At 43.5% G+C, this 12,631-nt stretch overlaps 1 protein-coding gene across 19 annotated transcripts in view; it reads left to right on the plus strand.

Moving 5' to 3' along the window:
- The window catches only part of rimbp2b (RIMS binding protein 2b), an 83,448-nt gene that overhangs the window by 55,541 nt on the left and 15,276 nt on the right, over positions 1-12,631 (plus strand). For 11 of the 19 annotated variants that reach the window (XM_053871863.1, XM_053871862.1, XM_053871868.1 and 8 more), the window contains 10 exons: positions 446-496; positions 693-713; positions 2,330-2,534; positions 4,187-4,353; positions 4,491-4,567; positions 4,993-5,102; positions 5,171-6,046; positions 10,022-10,173; positions 11,502-12,143; positions 12,421-12,567. In XM_053871863.1, the coding sequence (XP_053727838.1) occupies positions 446-496; positions 693-713; positions 2,330-2,534; positions 4,187-4,353; positions 4,491-4,567; positions 4,993-5,102; positions 5,171-6,046; positions 10,022-10,173; positions 11,502-12,143; positions 12,421-12,567 (2,448 nt within the window). The remainder of the gene's footprint in view (positions 1-445; positions 497-692; positions 714-2,329; positions 2,535-4,186; positions 4,354-4,490; positions 4,568-4,992; positions 5,103-5,170; positions 6,047-10,021; positions 10,174-11,501; positions 12,144-12,420; positions 12,568-12,631) is intronic. The other 8 variants (XM_053871865.1, XM_053871871.1, XM_053871866.1 and 5 more) reach the window with 8 other exon arrangements.

The raw sequence follows: 12,631 nt of genomic DNA on the forward strand, positions 1-12,631 counted from the left end.
CATGAATGGAATCCACTGCGATGAGCACAAAAAGGTATCGCCACATTTAGACGGCGACTTCATCCAAACAGACGTCCAAATGTCTTTCCATGTATGTAATGGTGTTGAACATTTCTGGCATGCCCGGGAAGTCTCTGCTTTCATCTATTTCTCTGACAGATGTTTGGCTAAAACATGAAACAGATACGGTGGAAATAGTGTAAGAAAGCCACGGGATTCTGCTCTGAACAGCCCCTGTCATGCTGTAAAATTTGGGAAAGTCAACGTGTTGCGTGCGTGTTCAAAGGTGTCAGAAGGATTTGAACAAGTGGTGGCTTTCTTATCAGCTGTTTCCACCCTCAGCATCAAAGAATGGAAGAGTGCTTCTTTCATGTTAGTAAAGATCCTTCACTGGTGTTTAAAAATGACTCGACATGAACTGAAGCGCTGCACCTGTGTTTCCCAGGCTCAGGTTGAGGCTAAAAAGGAACATGAAGGCGCTGTCCATCTGTTAGAGGTGAGCGTCTGGGCTCCTGGGGTGTGGGCTGTGTTTTATGTGGCTGCAGCTGAGAGCGAGAAAGATCTACTTTTTTTCTGTTGCCTAAGCTGAGACTCTACATACAACAGTCCCTCTCACGATCACATGAGTAACTGTGCTTTATTTCTTTCCTATATCTCCTTAAACGAATGGGTGTGTGTTTGTGCTTATACAGAACCACTTGGACAGCATGCAGGTATTTCAGACTTGATTTTATTTATGGCCTTTTATTTAATTCGACGGAAAACTCCTGTCAATATTTCTGTACATATAAATGCACAGTTTGATTTGTGACCATCACCTTTATGATTTGTGCAGTTTTCTCGGGTTTGTCTTTTAAACTGTCTGTCCATACTGTCATCCAAGATGGAAAGATTTTGGTTTATGATGTGGAAGAGCAAAACACATGTAGTGCCTTATATACTGCATAGTTTCCGTACCATTATCAGTCACTTTGAATTAATCCACAGCTTCGGTTTTGGAGAACAAGAACCCGGATAAAGCCAGCGTTGCTTGGCTTGGCCTATAAAAGCAGTTTTACCAAACCCACATAGTAAAAAAGAAATGAATTAAAGTAAAACAAAAATAAAGTGCGAAAGGATTCAACTCAGAGGGTGACTGGAGAGTTACTGAAGGTCACGGCACACAGCTGTAAACCTCAGCCAACCAATAATGATACACCAGTGTGTGGAATTAATATTATAAAATACTTAAAAAATATACAAGATTGCAACAGAATTTTCAGAAACAGCAGTCAACCTTTGATAACACTTATATTGAGGTCAAATTGGTAATGAATGCATCATAATAGAAGCTGTTCTGCATGTTCATAATCCTGTAGAAAAAGTATTTTAAGTGCTGGACCGAATGCATTCATAATGTTTGCAATGACAACACAGTATAATGTTATATAGATGTTTTTAACTCCTTTAAATTGGCCCTAAGTGGCCTATTTTATTTTATGTTGAAGATTTTATTTTTTAAAAATTGAATTTACCTCATAAACCAACTATAAATCTTCTTAACATCTTCCATAAAGCCTTATAATGTCTTGTAATGTATTAATAATGCGTTATAAATTGTTAACTAGTGATGAGTAGCTGAGGGGTCATGACACAGTATTGCAGGGTCGATGAGGTTTCATGAAACAGCGTCCTGATGTTTAGAAGCCACCAGAGGGCACTGTCTGCTGTAAAATGTTTGGACTTGAACAACTGTGGAACTGAGAGCGCCATCTAGTGGCCTCTGAAAACTAGGACACCGTTTCATCATCCCTGCAAGTGTTTCGTGATATGTCATCTGCCCAGCACTAGTGCTGACCAACATGTCCACTCTCTGGCTTTGACCATCCAGATTATGATGATAATTACAGTGATATATTTTGGTTATTATTTGGTTGTGTGTGTTCACATCAAATGATCTGGGTGATCTATCTGTCAACCTTCCATGGCATGTTCCATCCGTCCAAGCATGTGTTGGACACACAACATGTCTCAATAGTCTTTCACATCATTGCTTGCATGAAGGCTTTATTTAGGAAGTTCAATAAGGGAACTTGTGGTTATGGCCATTTGTTCTTCACTGAATAATCATTTATTATTCAGATTTCGCTCAGTCTGATCAAAAGCTAGAAAATGCATGTCATTCCAGATGATGCTCTGTTGACCCTCATCTCATTACATTCCTATGAAAATGTATTTTCCATATGTTGATATCTAGTCCTCCTTATATGCGGGTTCTTTCTTATGTTTATCATTTCCTGCTGCCCTCTCTCCTCCTTTTGTCCTGGCCCTCCTTCCTCGCTGTCACCAGGCAAAAGTCCGCGAGCTGGAGGAGAAATGTCGGAGCCAAAGCGAACAATTCAACCTGCTGTCGAAAGAGCTGGAGAAGTTCCGACTCCAGGCGGGGAAGTTCGACATCCTCAGCACGGAACCTTTGACGCTATGTGAATCCCCCGGGTCACCCAACAAATCTCTGTCCCAGCTTCTCAATGGATTGGCGGCCCCCTTAGGAAAAGGTTTGGAGGTGTTTTTTTTTCACATTTATGAAGCCATTTCGACAATATTATTTTACCTTATTATTCCACTACCTTCGCCACTGTAAAACTAAGTAGAAATCACGCCAGTTTCTTCTCTAAACCGCACTCCAAACCACCATTTTTCTAAACACTGCGAAGCAGCAACACTGTCTTGCCAAATTAAAATCCTGAATAATCAAAGTGCTTTTGGCTTCCACTTCCATATTGGACCTGGAATTATGTAAATACAGATATTTTATATTTAATGAATGCAGCTTTTGAAATTATAATATCCCACCAGTTATCTGCTCAACCTTCACATTGTGCAGCCTGTCTCGGAATGTTTTGAAATAAATCACGAGCCAGTGTTTGAATATCAAACGTACAAACAAAGCCAGCTTATAAAAAGTAACAGTCATCGTCTTATGGGAATAAACAATGTTGTGGATCATTGCGTCTGTTCTACGTTTAGTGTCACCGTCGGACATGTCTGTAGTGAAATATCCGCAAAATATTTTGGGGATTTACAATGTGTACACCAGAGGTGGGCAATTAAATTTCCTAAAGGGCCACATTAGAAACTGTAACTGTTGTGAGGGGCCATCATCAAAAGAAAGACAGCGACGACTACAAAACATGAGGGAAAAATATGTTTTATTCTTAAGTAACAAGGACAAAATGAACCTAAAACGATTAAAAGTGTAAATATAAACCTATTGAAATATTTAATTTCATATGCATTTATTTTGAATATAAATCAACATAACTATGTAGCAGACGTAAAAAAAATGTTTATTATTACATTTATTTCAAAACATATTTTCAATATTCCTTCAATGTATTTTGAGGAACAAGAAAAACACACCAAAAAATGTAGTCTTAAAACAAGAACATACTATATTTACTGCCAAAGTGGTGGTGACTAAAAAATAAAAAGGACAAAAAAGGCAGAAAAATTACAACATATCAGTTTTAGTATTAGTCTGATGTCAAAAGGGCCACGGAAATACAGGCACCGGGTCGCATATGGCCCCCAGGCCACACATTGCCCAGGTCTGGTGTACACTATTAGAGAGTCCTGCTCGTAGTGTAGATGCAGGGAGAAGAGGTAGTTCAAACACTGATGGACCAGGGAGGTGAAGAGGAGAGTGCTGGCATGGTGGAACGGTTGTAGACGACTGGCAGGTGTGACATGTGAGAGAAGAGTGAAAGGTAACAGTAGTGAGACCTGCCAAGATGTTTGTTTTAGAGACAGTAGCTGTGATGCGAAGACAAGAGGTACTTGAAGATGGTCAGGTTATTTTTTTTGAGAGGACAAAATTGGAATACCAGAGGGACAGCTCATGTCGAGACAGTTAGAGAGACCAGACTCAGATGGTGTGAAGAGGAGAGACAAAGACATTAGAAATTGAAACAAGAGTGAGACATGGGTGAGACAAACATAAGACCTCGGCTAAAGATGGAGGACAAGGACTTGCTGTGGTGACACTGATGGGAAATAGAAAAAAAGACAAAAAAAAGCAGAAGAAAAATGCTTTGTTGTCTTCAAATGTTTTTTTTTTCATGGGAAAATAGTAGCTTTGCTGTTATCAATTCTTTGAGGGAGGTTTTGATTTTGGTTCTAACTGAATCTGACTGAAGTTGTTTAACAGCTTTGTTGTGCCTCACAGGCAATGAGGCTCCTACGAGCAGATCTTTGATATCGGAGTTTATTCGACCGCTCCAGATCAGCGGAGACAAGCCTGATCTTCTCTCAGTCAAGCCAACGTTCCTGACTCGAGGTCGATCCAGCAGCCCGGCGAGAGCCTTCCTCTCTGAGGTGTCTGACACATGAATATTTGCAAGTCTTCACCTGACATTGAATGTTATTTAAGAATGTACGACACATGTAGTGATTGCTGTTTGTGAAAATAAATAATGTATCCACCCTTAAACTACTCATCAAACTGTTTTCAGATGGACAAAGAGATTGGTTCTACAAGATCGAAACTTCGGTTCACCGGGAAGGTTCGATTGTGTATAGCTCGCTACAGGTATGTATTAATTCCCAATGAACGATCTGCAAATCCTCACTTAAATTCCATCCCTGACAGGCAGAACTCAACCATTCCTTCCAGTGCATGATCCAAAATCCATTTTTTTCAGCAAAAGAAGAGGCAAAGAACTTGAACTGAGCAGCCAGTCGAGAGGCTGCTGATGTTATTTGCCTTCCCACTCAGTGCGTTGGCCTGTGGCCTCAAAATGATTCAGTGTTTCTATCTGTACAGAAAATTACCTGTCAGCACAAAAAATAATTGGAATCCTCTGAGCACAAAATATGGGCGACAGTTCTGGCGCTTTCAACAAACCTCAGCTTCTAATTTAGCAAATGAATGTTCAAAGCGTCGATTCCTTATGTCGTGGTTAACATCCTGCTCTGTCTTTTTGAGGCTTCAGATGTGAATGTATTTGTTTGTAGTTACAATCCCTACGACGGTCCGAATGAGCACCCTGAGGCGGAGCTCCCCCTGGTGGCGGGAAAGTATCTCTACGTTTACGGGACGATGGATGAGGACGGCTTCTATGAAGGTGTGGAGTCTCTTCACTGTGAATCACTGCTCCGCGTTCGACCGTGTAATTCACGCACTGTATTTCAGGAGAGCTGCTGGACGGCCAGCGGGGTCTTGTCCCCTCCAACTTTGTGGATTTTATCCAAGACGAGGAGAAACAGAGGGACTCGGTGACAAAAGAATCGGCAAGTGCAAATCACAGTAGCCTGGGGACGTCAAGAATTGGACTCAGCAGGGGACTTGGGACGAGTATCAGCAGCCTGCTGTCTGACACAAAGCTCGACTGTCTGAGCTCCAGCAGGTTGGGCACAGACCTGCTTGGGTCATCTAGCAACGGGACAGGAACCTTGGATGTGAATATCGATGAGGTTGGTGAAGACATTGTGCCTTATCCTCGCCGCATAAACCTGATTAAACAACTAGCCAAGAGTGTTATCATTGGCTGGGATCCCCCTGTGCTCCCTCCAGCTTGGGGCTCCATCAGTGGCTACAATGTCTTGGTGGACAAGGAAGTACGTATGAGCGTCCCCTACGGGGGCAGGACGAAATCTCTGATCGAAAAGCTGAACCTGCTCACCAACACGTATCGGATATCGGTGCAGAGCATCACTGACCGCGGCCCTTCCGACGAGCTGCGTTGCACAATGCTGGTGGGGAAGGACGTGGTAGTAGCACCTTATTACCTGCGGGTGGACAACATCTCGCAGGGGTCAGCAGAGCTCTCCTGGATGCCCAGCAACAGCAACTACAGTCACACCATCTTCCTCAACGGCGCCGAGTACGACATGGTCAAGGCCGGAGGCTACAAGTATAAGTTCTTGAACCTGAAGCCCATGACAGTTTACAAAGTGAAGGTGGTCGCACACCCACATCAGGTGCCCTGGCAGCTTCCAGGTGACCAGCGAGAGAAGAGGGAGATCTCTGTGGAGTTCTGCACTCAGCCGGCAGGTCAGCCCCCAAAACGTAATTCAAACTTTTCATCTTTGCACGATATAAGGCATGCAACTCACGTATTGGCTTTCAGTTTACTGTTGATGTTATTTAGCTACTTCTAATGATGACTGAACAAAATGTATGACAATATTATTTTGATGTACAGAGAGAGACCTGCAATATATTAGGGCCCATGTAAAAAAATAAAATCTGATTAGTAAATAAAATTTTAATTCAATTTAAATTGATTAAATTTCCACTGCTATATTAACATTTTTTGATAACAAGGACTTTTTTTTTGACAAACTTTCCATACTGGCTTCACAGTACGACACATTTTTCATCTCTAAAATGAACACGATGATTTCGTTTTGTGATTAAATATTTCATAAGTACCGTGGTCGAGAAGTGCAAAACACAACACAATGAACAGGAAACGCCACAAAATGAACAGAAAACAAAACAGAGATAAAGGAAAACAACATGCGGTTAACAGAAAACACAACACAATTTAGCAGAAAACACAAAAACATTAACTTTTAACAGAAGTGATGAGGGCGAATGTTCGTCCCACCCACCAGGTTAACAGAGACCGTCTCTCATTGGTTGCCTTGCCAATGACGCCCTCATCACTTCCCTTACAAAACGAATGTTTTTGCCTTTTCTGCTACATTTTTTGTTGTGCTTTCTGTTAATTGCATGTTGTTTTCCTTTATTTGCGTTGTGTTTCCACTTAATGGTGCTGTAAATGTTTTGTTTTCTGTAAATTTCCTGCTGTTTGTGTAGTGTTTTGCACTTCTCAGCCATCATACATAGGTTTCTTGGATGGGTTGCGAATGTCATTCTTTAGGGTGAATAAGGAAGGTTTCATTTTGAACAAACAATTAGTTTATGAATTATTTTCACGACAGGTGCCTGTTTTTCTGGCAGGAAAAGAGGTGCCTGTTGGGGGTCCTGATCCCCAAAAGCATGATGGAGGAGAATGGAAATATCTTGACAAATAAAAGTGAATCCATCCCCAAATGAAAGTCTGAGTTCCGTAGCCTCAGACAATAAGTATTTCCTCGGCATATGATATTCAACGCTGCCATGTGTTAAAGTCATCTTGATAATGAAGCCATTTAGTTATTGAGTCCCTGCGCCGAAATCTATTTATTTACCCGGTAACACACGGCGAGCCATTACACTCGCTTAACAGAAAAAGAAAGCAATTTTCCCTGCCATTTCACATCCCTCTCCAGGATTTATTTGCACAGCTTGATAAGAGACGTGGCAGGGAGACAGAGAGACACACTCGCTGGATTGAGCAGTCAAACAGCGGGAATGGGAGTCATTCAAATCCAAATGATGGAATGTAAATATTAGACTGTGATGCGGTTTGTTTCGTGGAGACTATTATTTGGTACGGTACAGTTAGCTCCACTGTCAATGTGGAGTCAGCGTTGCAATGGATATAATCTCTGTGGGGCAGCGCAATGCAGTCAATGTTCGGAGTAAAAATGTTCAAATCTTGCGCTAGTTTTTATCATGCAAAGTATTCTCCTGACTGTGATGTTCCCCAGGAGCATGCGCTCATAAACATGCAGCTAAAGTAAGGCATCATTACTGCAGAAAGCCAATTTGCTGAACCACTACTGTAACTTACAGCGACTCAGCAGTGTATTTTGATTTCCTTCAGTAAATTGACCGCTTTGTCAAAATTTATTTAAACGTTTGTTTTCACCTATTTATATACAGTTAAAGTTTACACCGTTGCTTGAAACGTTCTGTTTTACCTAGGAAGACTACAAAAATGGCGGCAAAAATTTGGTTTCAAAGATCATAAATGTCTGTCACTGTTGTTGTGTTTGGAGCAGTCGCACCAAGCTTTTTGTAATTTGAAAACAAAAGTCACTTGTGTCATCTCAGGTAGACGTGAGTTGCTATACTTCAAGGCGTTAGCTTAAAACCACGTAGCGTCACGTGAACTCCGCGATCGACGTAGATAGCACTGTGTTTCTGTTGACATGTTATTCACTTCATGTGTGTCCTCATTCTAGTTGAGTAAATAAAAAAAATAAATGCTTCACTCGGGGGACTTAGTTGGCCCACAGGCCATGAGTCTGGCACCCATGTCCTTAAGAAAGAGGTGGGTGATATAAGGGAGAAAAAAAATGGGTGGCTATATCCTGTCTGCCGCTTTCAATGACATTTCTGAAGAAAACTAAATAGACAAGGCCTGCAATTATCTGGAAGAATGTGACAGTGGAGTTGCAAAGCTTTCAAACGCTGCAGAGAACAGAGGGAGACAGCCAGGACGACACAGGCAGGAATTTGAAACGGAGTCTCCTGTTGGCAGCTGACAAGCCCAGTTCATTAAAGGATTCTTCTATTGAACATGTTAATTAGCTGTGTCTGAAGGAGTTTCGCTATCTGCGCTGGACGACTGTTGTCAATGAGCGCAGTGGTGTCAGGAGGCTGCGTATCAGCAGCTCAACGCTCCTCATTAGTTGTTGCTAACAACAACAATTTCATGCCGATTACACTGCAGCTTCTGGATCCCACCTTCGAGTCAGCATCTGACGTTTCTGTAAAGCTTTTATTGAAGCCTTTTCCGACATATGTTTCTTCCTTCTCCAGTGTTTAGACCATGTAATGAAAGCTTGAAAGTGACACCTACCAAAGAGACACTTCAGCTACATTTGCCTTCTGTTGATAGTTAGAGCAAACGTGAATAAGCTGTAAACACAGCTGTTCCGCTACTCCTCAACATAAATACAAGGAAGAGACATTGCCGCTCATTTAATATCAGTTGTTTGTTTTTAGCTCTCGTGTCTCGGGAATTGTATGAGGAAGTCTGGAGTGGCAGAGAAGTATGTTGGAGTGGTGCTGGACATGTATGGCAGGTGTAAGACAGTGGTGAGGTGTGTGAGTTCAAGGTGGAGGTGGGACTGCAACCAAGGCTCATCTCTGAGCCCCTTCCTGTTTGTGATGGTGAAGGACAGGTTGACAGATCAGGTTAGACAAGAAGCCCTTTGGATGATGATGTTTGCAGATGATATTGTGATCTGTGGTAAGAGCAGGGAGCAAGTAAAAGATAAGCTAGAGAGGTGGAGGTAGATCTTAGAAAGGAGAGAAATGAAGGTTAGCTGCTGAAAAACGAAATATATGTGTGGGACCCAAGTGGACAGGTGAAGTTACAGGATGCAGAGATAAAGAAAGTGGAGGATTTTAAGTACTTAAGCTCAACTGTGCAGGGCGATGGAGAGTGTGAGAAAGAGGCGAAGAAGCAGGTGCAGGCAGGATGGAATCATTGGGGAAAAGTGTCAGGTGTGATGTGTGACAAAAGGCTGTCGGCAAGGATGAAAGGGAAAGAGTCCAAAAGGGTGGTGAGGCCAGCAATGTTGTATGGTTTGGAAACAGTGGCACTGAGGAAAAGACAGGAGGCAGAGCTGGAGGTAGCAGAGATGAAGATGCTGAGCTTCTCTCTGGGAGTGAGCAGGATGGATAGGATCAGAGGGACAGCACATGTGCTCAGGTGTTTAGGAGACCAAGTCAGAGAGGCTAGATGGAGATGGTTTGGACATGTACAGAGGAGAGAGAGAGAGCCAGTACATTGGTAGGAAGATGTTGAGGTTGGAACTTCCAGGCAGAAGGTGGAGAGGAAGACCAAAGAGGAGATTGATGGAGGTGGTGAAGGAGGACATGAGGTTTGGAGGTTTGAGAGAAGAGGAAGCTGAGGACAGGGTGAGATGGAGGAGGATGATCCACTGTGTGTCCACCCCTGAAGGGAGAAGCCCAAAGAAGAAGTCTCGTAATGATTTGCTGTGAAAATATTTGTCAAAAATGGTGTCCATCATTCTTATTTGCTTTACTATCTTAAAAAACGTAATGAAAATCACAAAAGCTAACAGATATGAACACACTCTTCTTCGTCATGAAGGAAGAAGACTTTGTTTAGTGCATGTGAGAAGCTCTAGTTACTTAGGTTCTCTTTATTTATTGCTCTTACCGTGTTTTCTTTAGGGCCTCCGCTCCCTCCTCAGGAGGTCCAGGTTCAGTGCGGTCAGACGCCAGGCTTCCTGCAAGTGCGGTGGAAGCCACCTCCTCTTACTCCTGCCGGAACCTCCAATGGGGCCTGTGTGATCGGCTACGCCGTCTGCACGAAAGGACAGAAGGTACAGGTCAAGCCAAACTGTGACGCCAGCCCTGTCTACATTTGTCCAATCCATGTCCTCCATGACCGGGGGGAGGAGTTTTGGTTAGTTAAGGAGGCAACTAACCACTGTTTTGATCAGACCTGCACAAAGTGCGGCCCGGGGGCCTAATGTGGCCCTATGACTGTATTTATGTGGCCCTCCTGCAGTCAGGGTAAAACTGTAAAACTGACATTGTCTCTGACATTTTTGTCTTGTGCATTGTTTTTTGTTCTTTATGATTCAACATAACTTTCTCGTTTGATTATTTATCTTAACTGTTCGTCTCTTCCGTTGGCTATTTCTTGTCCCTTAAAATACACCAGAATTGAAAGTAGATTTTGAAGAGTATGAGACACATCTTTAAATGGAATGTAGTTTAAATAAAATAAAACACAAAACAATCAAAAAAAGGGTCATTTCAGAATCACACACGATGTCATCACTTGATTTTTATTTTCAATTTTCTCAGACCCTCCTTTCTTCTGGGTTTGACGGCCCCTCTCAACCGTCACAATACACTGTATAACGTGGCCCCTGAGGAAAAGTAATTGCCCATTTTGATAGTCGACTAGTCAGCGACTACCTCAGCGACTAGTCGACATGCGTGCCACATACAGGTTGACATATATAGATGTTGTTTTGAAATGCTGTATTTGAATTTTCATTGCTGAAAACGTGACGTGAAAAGTGTTTCCTTTGTGAAATGGTCCCACACATTCACCGACTCCTCTTAATGTGGACATCGTGACTAGTCGAGTATTGAGCCCGTATGCGACGACTAGTCGACATGGTCGACGCCTTTGGTCGTGGGCAGGTGTCAGCACGGGCACACTGAATTATTAATCACTATCCACAGAAAAGTTTTCCTTTCTGAGAGCTAATATTGGAAGGTTTTAATTCCCACATCCATATATGCATCGTGGTCACAGGTCACCCGGTTCCCTGAACAAAGTTAGAAGCCACTGACGTCAGCATGGATGAATTAATTCCTCACTATCGTCAGTGATACATTCAATCATGGAGGAAGAGAATATGCATCTACTTTACAGGCACTTGAGATGAGTGAAATGAAATGACTTCTGCAGGGTAAAATACTGCAAGTCTAGTCCCTGTTTCTGACTAGTGCATGTGCCTGATGTTTAGCGTGTTAAGTGCTGCCATCTCCTGGTGAAATGATATAATGGCGACGCAGAAGTGTTCCTTTTAAGTGTTGAAAGTGTTTTGGAAACACTGGAAATTGGAAACGTTTTTATCTAGGTACCCTGGGAGAATGTTGCCCTTGAACAAATTCTCTGTTTCTGTCACAGATAGCGGAGGTGTTGTACCCGACGGCGGACTATGTAACGGTGGAGATCAACAGGATTCAGTGTTTGGAAGCGAGAGAAGTCATAGTGAGGACGTTATCCACACAAGGAGAGTCACAAGACTCACCGGTGGCTGTGATCCCACACAGCCTCTTGGGATCTCCTCGCCTGTCCCGTCGAACTACAGGACCTCCCCACACATTGCCACACACGGGCCCTTCACCGACACATCCCCCTTACCCTTCAACGTATCCCCCAAATCACCCTCAACCACAGGTGCAGCCTCGAGCGCAGCCTCACACGCTGCCCCATGCACAACCCCACACTCAGCCCTTTCCTCAGCCTCCTCCTCATCCACAGCCTCATTTCCAACGGCAGCCCTTGCCCAAGTCTAAACCGCTCATAAGTGCCAGAGAGCCAGAAACCAAAGAGCACGACACGCGGCTGGGTCAACCATGGGAGCGCTGCCCTTCACCTCTGCCTCCGATGCGTGGAGCCAACCTGGAGCTGCCGCATTTCCCGCCCCGGCGGTCGCCCTCTCCTCAGAGAATTCTGCCTCAGCCTCAGGGAGTACCCATACCTAACACCATCGCCAAGGCTATGGCCAGGGAAGCTGCGCAGAGAGTCTTCGCTGAGGGCAACAGGGTGAGTACAGAGGTCAATCCACACCTGCCCTCCTTTTCACAACATGTTTAGGGCTCATGAGGTTTCATCAAATACGGCCCTCATTTTCAGAGGCTACCAGATGGAACTCACTTCTCTGTAATATTTGGCTTTGAATGGTCATTCCAACAAAACCACCACCGTCAGCGTGGGTTAGAGCTCTCCACCATGGATGTTTTGGTTGTACCTGTTGCAGCCCATTTTGCATGGATTATATTTTTGTCTGTTATGGCCCAGCTCAAACTGCTTTTCTAACCAGGTGGAAAAAAGAAACATCTTCAGCGATCGCGGTAACGCCATGCATCCCCTCAACTCGGACGAAGAGGAGGATGGATACGACTCTCCTCACGCTCGCAGAGGAGCGTCGGTGGATGAATTCCTCCGAGGCTCTGAGCTAGGGAGACATGTATGTGAGAAGTAAAGATGACTTTATTATAGAGTCAAACCCTGATCTCTTGTCTCAACCAAAC

This window comes from Synchiropus splendidus, chromosome 7, assembly GCF_027744825.2.
Source record: "Synchiropus splendidus isolate RoL2022-P1 chromosome 7, RoL_Sspl_1.0, whole genome shotgun sequence".
NCBI classification, from domain to species: domain Eukaryota; kingdom Metazoa; phylum Chordata; class Actinopteri; order Syngnathiformes; family Callionymidae; genus Synchiropus; species Synchiropus splendidus.